At 48.0% G+C, this 7045-nt stretch overlaps 1 protein-coding gene across 1 annotated transcript; it reads left to right on the plus strand.

Annotated features, from left to right (window-relative positions):
- Nucleotides 1–8: 8 nt before the first annotated feature.
- Uqcr10 (ubiquinol-cytochrome c reductase, complex III subunit X) lies at nucleotides 9–2001 on the plus strand. Its single transcript, XM_090320444.1, has 2 exons — nucleotides 9–194; nucleotides 1733–2001. The coding sequence occupies exons 1-2, from the start codon at nucleotides 45–47 to the stop codon at nucleotides 1775–1777; spliced, it is 195 nt and encodes a 64-aa protein (XP_090176570.1). The 5' UTR covers nucleotides 9–44; the 3' UTR covers nucleotides 1778–2001.
- The last annotated feature ends 5044 nt before the right edge of the window (nucleotides 2002–7045 follow it).

The raw sequence follows: 7045 nt of genomic DNA on the forward strand, positions 1-7045 counted from the left end.
GGCTTGGCGCAGGCGCAGTGGTGCGAGCCCGGCCGTGAGGGAACATGCCGTCTCCTTCGTTCTCTGGCAAGTTGTACTCCCTGCTGTTCCGCAGGACCTCCACCTTCGCGCTCACCATCGTCGTGGGCGCCCTGTTCTTCGAGCGTGCCTTCGATCAAGGCGCGGACGCGATCTACGAGCAAATGAACGAGGGGGTGAGGGCCCGAGCTTCCCTGACCTTGGGCCCGCCCGAGGGGTGACGGGGCGGGGATGGGGGTGGGGGGAGTCGCGCGGGTGGACTGAGCTCGGTCGGCCTGTACTGGGGAGCGGGAAATGGTGGGCCCTCCCTGCCGTGAGATGGTCAGAGTCCGCCGGGCTTGACATGGGTCCTGACCTCATAGACTCCGCGCTGCCAGGGTTGATCCGAACTTTCACCTTGGCGGAAGCCAGAGGTCCGCGCCGTCGGGGGAGGTCGGGGCGGGGCCCAGACCCTTCCCTCCCTTCAGGATTTCCAGGGCAGATCTGAGCAGGCCACGGAAGTCATGGGAAGGACCTTTAAAAATCACTCCTTCAGACGGGCGCCGCCGGAAGCCCAGCCGCTCAGGAGCTGGAGAGCTGAGGATGGAGATTCGACAACAGCCCAGACAGCAAAGTCCCTGGCGCCAATGAACCAGTGGAGCTTTGACTCAAAGTGGCAGAGCGGTAGCACTGAGCAAAAAGAGCCGAGGGACATCACTCAGGCCATGAGTCCAGGCCTTTCAACTCCCCCCCCCCCCCCACCAAAAGAAAGAAAGGAAAATTGCATTTTCAGTTTTCATTTCCCTGCGCTGGCATCTTGGTATTAACGATCCAGAGGTCGAGAGGGGACTGTGAAATCAAAGAGCCCTGGCTGGTATAATGGGATTGTCTGCGGAATAACCGTAGCATCAAGTTGAATAGGTTCCTTGGCCTCTCTAAGCTTTCGTTTTATCTGTGAAATAGAAATCGTAATAGTATTTACCTTAGGGAATATAGATGAGGGGCCTTCGTGCCTAGGGGTGATACTCCTGAGAAATAGCATCTTTCAGGTTGGCCACACAAACTGATCAGAAAAGATCTTAGTTCATTATCATAACTCATCTTTTTATTCCCCTGTGCTTTGCTTTTTTTTTTTTTTTTTCTTTCCAGGTCCTGGGCTTGAGCTCAGGTCCTGAGCACTGTCCTTGGGTTTTCTCAAGGCCACCGCCTTACCCCTTGAGCCACAGCACCACTTCCAGTTTTCTGGTGGTCACAGTCTTTAGTGCCATAGTTGGCTTTGAACCACGATCCTCAGATCTCAGCCTCCTGAGTAGCTAGGATTATAGGCATCAGCCACTGCACCCAGCTCGGCTTTTTTTCTCTATGTATGTGATATTGAGGAATTGAGCCGAGTCTTCCTTCTTGCATGCTAGGCAAGCATCATTAGGCCAAACTCCTGTGCTTGAAGGAATGAGAATTACATCCAGTTTTGGTTGAGGAAATAAACTAGTTAAGTGAAACATCTAGGAATATTTAGGACCTCTTGAGTAATATCTGGCAGTTTCCGGTGAGTGCCACCACACCCAGCTGCAGAACATGAGGATTTTAATAAATGTTTAGAATTGTTCATCTGGCCTGTTATTTTCATTCTGCTAACTGCACACTTGGAATTGGAATATGGTGCTCATTTCTCTAGGGGAGCAGTTATAAAATGGGGGCAAAGGTTACAGTGTCTGCTCTTGTCTTTTAAATCCAGAAGCTGTGGAAACATATCAAGCACAAGTATGTGACCAGTGAATAGCCCCTTGCCTCTGCCTTGGAGGACCCTGGACCAGCCCATCGACCTGCTGTTTGCCCAGAGCAGAGGCCTCAGCCTGAAGATGATCCTTAAATTATTTTTTGTGGACCACCTCTAGCTGTTGGCAAAAAAAAAATATGGCTCCACTCCCCAAAAAAGACTTTTAACTTCTGCTGTGTTTGACATGTTTAGTCAGTCATCAGCAAATAAATGTAAATTGTCTGTGAGACCTGCTTTGTATCGAGTGCTTTGTTTCCTCTAGTTGGATACACACACATGCACACAGCATGTGTCACAGGGCATTTTCATAGTCAATTGGAGGTAAAATTTTCAGACTTCCTGTCTTGGCTGGTTGGCCTTTCTTTTCTTTCCTTTCCCTATCTTCCTTCTTTCTTTCTTTGTTGGTTGTGGGGTTTGAATTCTGGGCCTGGCGCTTCAGCTCAAGGCTAGCCCTCTACCCCTTGAGCCACAGCCAAACTTGCGGTTTTCTGGTGGTTAATTGGAGATAAGAGTCTCATGGACTTTTGTGCCTGGGCTGACTTTGAACTGAGATCCTCAGATCTCAGCCTCCAGACTAGCTAGGATTACAGGCATAAGTGATGAGCATCCTGCTCTGGGGTTGCTTTCAATTGCAATCTTTAGATCTCAGCCTCCTGAGTAGGATTATAGGCATAAGTGACAGAAACCACTGATGCTGAAGTTTTGCTAAAACATGACTTCACTGGCTTCTATCTGGTGTTTAAATAAAACAATGTAAAATGATTTGCGTCTCTCTTCATATTGTATCTATCTCCTTTGCCGTCTTTACTCTTAGGCCAGATTCTGCTCATATCTATATGAAGATACACTAAGCATTTAAAAAATGTTTTGTCAGGGGCCGGGAGTTTGGCCTAGTGGTTAAAGTGCTTGCCCAGCATGCATGAAGACCCGGGTTCGATTCCTCAGTACCACATACATAGAAAAAAGCCGGAAATGGTGCTGAGGCTCAAGTGGTAGAGCTCTAGCCTTGAGAAAATTCCAAGGACAGTGCTCAGGCCCTGAGCTCAAGCCCAGGACTGGCAAAAAAAAAAAAAAAAAATGTTTTGTCAGTGCCAGGCACTGATGGCTTATGCCTGTAATCTTCACTAGCTGGGAGGCAAGATCTGAGGATCACAGTTCAGAGCCAGGAAAGCGTGAGACATTTTAATATCCAATTAACCTTCAGAAAATTGGAAGTGGATATTTTGTCCAAGGCTAGTCGAATGAACTAGACCTGCTGTACTTGTTGAGCTGGTATGTGTTTTTTCCACCCCAGCTTTGTGCTTTCCTGGTTGTTCAGCCTTAACATGAGCTCCAAGCCAAACTAAGGGTTTCTATAAGTATGCAAGGCAATTAGTAAGTGGGCAGTCACCACCCATTAGATAGCCAAGTTGTAGGCCAGGTTGTTTTGTGTACAAGAGGAAGAAAATATTTTGAATTCATACTCTTGACTAATAGGAAGATACCCAACGCCCACTCAAACTAATCAGTAACGTGCTGCTCCCTGCGTTTGACCAGCACCCCAATTACCTTGAAGAATGTTAGCTGCCTTCTGCTCCTGAACAAAAGTCCCAATGAGGCGAGGCCTTGTTCATAGTAGGGGTTGATCTCATTTCCACTACTTTTTTTTTCTTTTTTGGCCCCTCCTTGGGCTCGAACTCAGGGCATGAGCACTGTCACAGGCTTTCTCAAGGCTAGTGCTTTAGCACTTGAGCCACAACACCACTTCTGGCTTTTGTGTGTCTTTGTGGTACTGAGGAATCAAATCCAGGGCTTTGTACATGCTAGGCGAGCACTCTACCACTAGGCCACACTCCAGGCCTCTATTTTCATATCACAAAATAGCACTGACCTATCATAGCAGTAATATCACAAGCAGAGAGTGATTTTTTTTTTTTTGAGATGGGAGGGTCAGTTGTGGGGCTTGAACTCATTCAAGGCCTGGGCGCTGTCCCTGAGCTCTTTTGCTCAAGATAGCATTCTACCACTTTGAGCCACAGCTCCTCTTCCAGTTTTTGACTGGTTAATTGGAAAAAGAGTCTCATGGGGACTTTCTGCCCAGGCTGGCTTTGAACTGTGATTTTCAGATCTTAGCCTCTTGAGTAGCTAGGATTACAGGCATGAGCCACAGGCTGCAGTGCTCTTTGAATCAAAAAGCAGTTTATAAAAATGGTTAATTATGGGGCCAGAAGGGTGGCCTAGTAGTAGAGTGCTTGGCTAGCATGCATGAAGCCCTGGGTTCAACCTCAGTACCACATACAGAGAAAAGGCCAGAAGTGGTGTTGTGGCTCAAGTGGTAGATTATTAGTCTTGAGAAAGCCTAAGGATAGTGCTCAAGCTATGAGTTCAAGCCCCAATGACCAAAATAAATATATGTCTGGGAGTTTGGGCTAGTGGTAGAGTGCTTGTCTAGCATGCACAAAGCTCTGGGTTCGATTCCTCAGTACCACATACACAGAAAAAAAAAAGAGCTAGAAGTGGTGCTGTGGCTCAAGTGGTAGAGTGCCAGCCTTAAGAAAGCCCAAGGCCATTGTGCAAGCCCTGAGTTCAAGCCCCAAGACTGGCAACATAAAACAAAACTGTTCACAGAGGAAGCTAGTCAACAGATGAAGCAAAGTGAAAAGCGCTGGTCCACAGCATCATAGAGGGCATGTGTGTTAGGAAGTTCCAACTTGTGAGAAAACAGCAGAAAAAGGAGCCAGCATGTGTTTTGTCTCCCAGTTTCAGGGGTTTCCTTCAGTGGTAGGATGGTTCCATTGTGTCTAAGTCTGTGCCCCAGAGTACCATGGCTGAAGGGGGTGGGATGGGGGGCAGAGAGAGACCCGGAAAAGAATCAGATCCTTGTGAGGACTTGCCCGCAGGTGGCACTGTCCAGTGACCGCTGGCTCCCTGGGGCTCCCGGGATGGGCCAGCCCTGCAGATGGGGAAGGCAGGATTGGCACTGTTCTTACACGTCTTACCCTGACATCCGGAAGCTGTTGATTGCTGGGACAAAGTTCTCTCCTGTGCCTTCCACTGGAGATGTTTCCTTGGTATCAAGTGCCGGGACAGTCTTCCAGCAAAGCCCTAAGGATTCCTCCCTGCTTCCCTAAAGCAGTGTCAGGAAGGGCTAAGTGTGTGGGGAGCACATTAAACAAGTTCCAGGTCTCTGAGATTCTCTTCTAAGGAATCACCATCCCACGTGGCTTTGAGGCTGCGGGTTTGCCCTCTGGGTTGAGCTCAGACTCTGAGCTCATCTGTCCCCAGAGCTTAGCTCTTGTGCTCAAAAATACCTCTGCAGCCAAGTACCAGTGCATACCTGTGCACCCACAGACTCAGGACACTGAAAAAGGAGGCTTGCTTGAACTCAGGAGTTCACAATCAACATGGGCAACATAGGAAGACCCCATCCCAAGTAAACAACAAAACTCAACCTCCAACTACAACCACAACCACAACCACACACTGCATACACACACACACACACACACACATACCTTTTTCCAGAGCTGAGGTTTAATAAGTTTTGTATGTACAAGAGACTCTAGGTTGGATGCTCAGCACTGAAAACCAATAATATCAATTCTCCAGATTTGTAGATTCTGCTCATCCATCCTTCCAATTAGTCCTGGGTTCGATTCCTCAGTACCACCTTTGATATTGTACAGTATAGCTATGATGGTTGTTGTTTCTGGAGATGTCATCATCTGGGAAGAATGTCAAAGGGTGTAACTACTGCACCCCCCCACACACACACTCTGCTGCCTAATTGAATAAATCAGCCAGGGGTTATCCTAGACGCTGCCAAGACTTGAACCTTATCAGCTCTGGGTTGACTTGGCAGCTCAAAGATACCTTAACCTGGCACACCCAGCACACCTGGGGCCTGCCAGCGAAGAAGCAAGCTGTTCCAGCCCAATGGCCTGGGTGCCGGGAAAACTGGGGTCTGGTGGAAAGCTGGGGTCTGGTCTGAAGCTGGAGCTGGGGCAGAGAGGTGGGGGTAAACTGAGTCCTTGAAGTAAAAAACCATACCAGGGAACAGGAAGAATTAGAGGCTGAGATCAGAGGATCAAAGTTCAAAGCCAGCCTGGGCAGGAAAGTCCATGAGATCCCTTTTTTTTTTTTTTTTTTTTTTTTTGCCAGTCCTGGGCTTGAGCTAGGGCCTGAGCACTAGCCTTGGACTTTCTCAAGGCTAGATCTCTACCACCTGAGCCTCAGCACCACTTCTGGCTTTTTTCTATGTATGTGATTCCGAGGAATCGAACCCGGGTCTTTGTGCATGCTAGGCGAGCACTCTACCACTAGGCCAAACTCCCGGCCCCATCTCCTATTAACTAGAAAACTGGAAGTAGGGGCTGGGACATGCACACACACACACACACACACACACACACACACACACACACACAGTCACGTTATAAGGAGAACAAGTCAAATCCTAATAGTGTTTATTTGTGCACAGGGGGATTATTGACTATTTTCTCCATGTTTATCTGTGGGAAGCTGTTAGAAGATGTTATTGCTCTTGTAATATAGGGGAAGTGATGTTATTAAAAAGGGATAGAATCCGCAGTCCACCCTTTTGAAAAACAGAAGCACGTGCTCTTCTCCAAATGAGACTGCTCTTCTGAGGACGGACGGCATTTAAATGTCTCAGCAAGGTGGGAAGCTGGGGAGAATACAAATCCCACAGGGAAGAGCAGGTTGAGGGAGCCCATTGTGTAGCAGTGAAGGTGGAACACTGCACTTAGCATAGTTCCAAACAGCTGCAGCCCCCGGCACTGCCCCAGGGACCAAAGTGGGTGCTGCCCTCAATTTTATTGTAGATTAAAAATGTGGTTGGGCGGGCCAGGAGTTTGGCCTAGTGGTAGATTGCTTGCCTAGCATGCATGAAGACCCGGGTTTGATTCCGCGGCATCACACAGATAGAAAAAAAGTCCGAAGTAGTGTTGTGGCTCAAGTGGTAGAGCTCTAGCCTTGAGAAAGCCCAAGGACAGTGCTCAGGCCCTGAGCTCAAACCCCAAGACTGGCAAAAAAAAAAAAAAAGAAAAAAAATGAGGTTCGGGTTGGAGGTGTGGCTTAGTGGGTAGAGCACTAGCTAAAGAATGAAAAGGTGAGGTACTGAGTTCAAGTTCCAGTCTTGGATGGGAAAAAAATGAGACTCAGAAAGAGGTTAAATGCCTTGCCCAGGATAATATAGCAACAGAAAGTGAAAAGCCAAATACCGAAGCAAAGCTCATACACATAGGTTCAGACCATTTGAAACTAATTTCT

Source organism: Megascapheus bottae, chromosome 28 (genome assembly GCF_031878675.1).
Source record: "Megascapheus bottae isolate mThoBot1 chromosome 28, mThoBot2.hap1, whole genome shotgun sequence".
Taxonomy (NCBI): domain Eukaryota; kingdom Metazoa; phylum Chordata; class Mammalia; order Rodentia; family Geomyidae; genus Megascapheus; species Megascapheus bottae.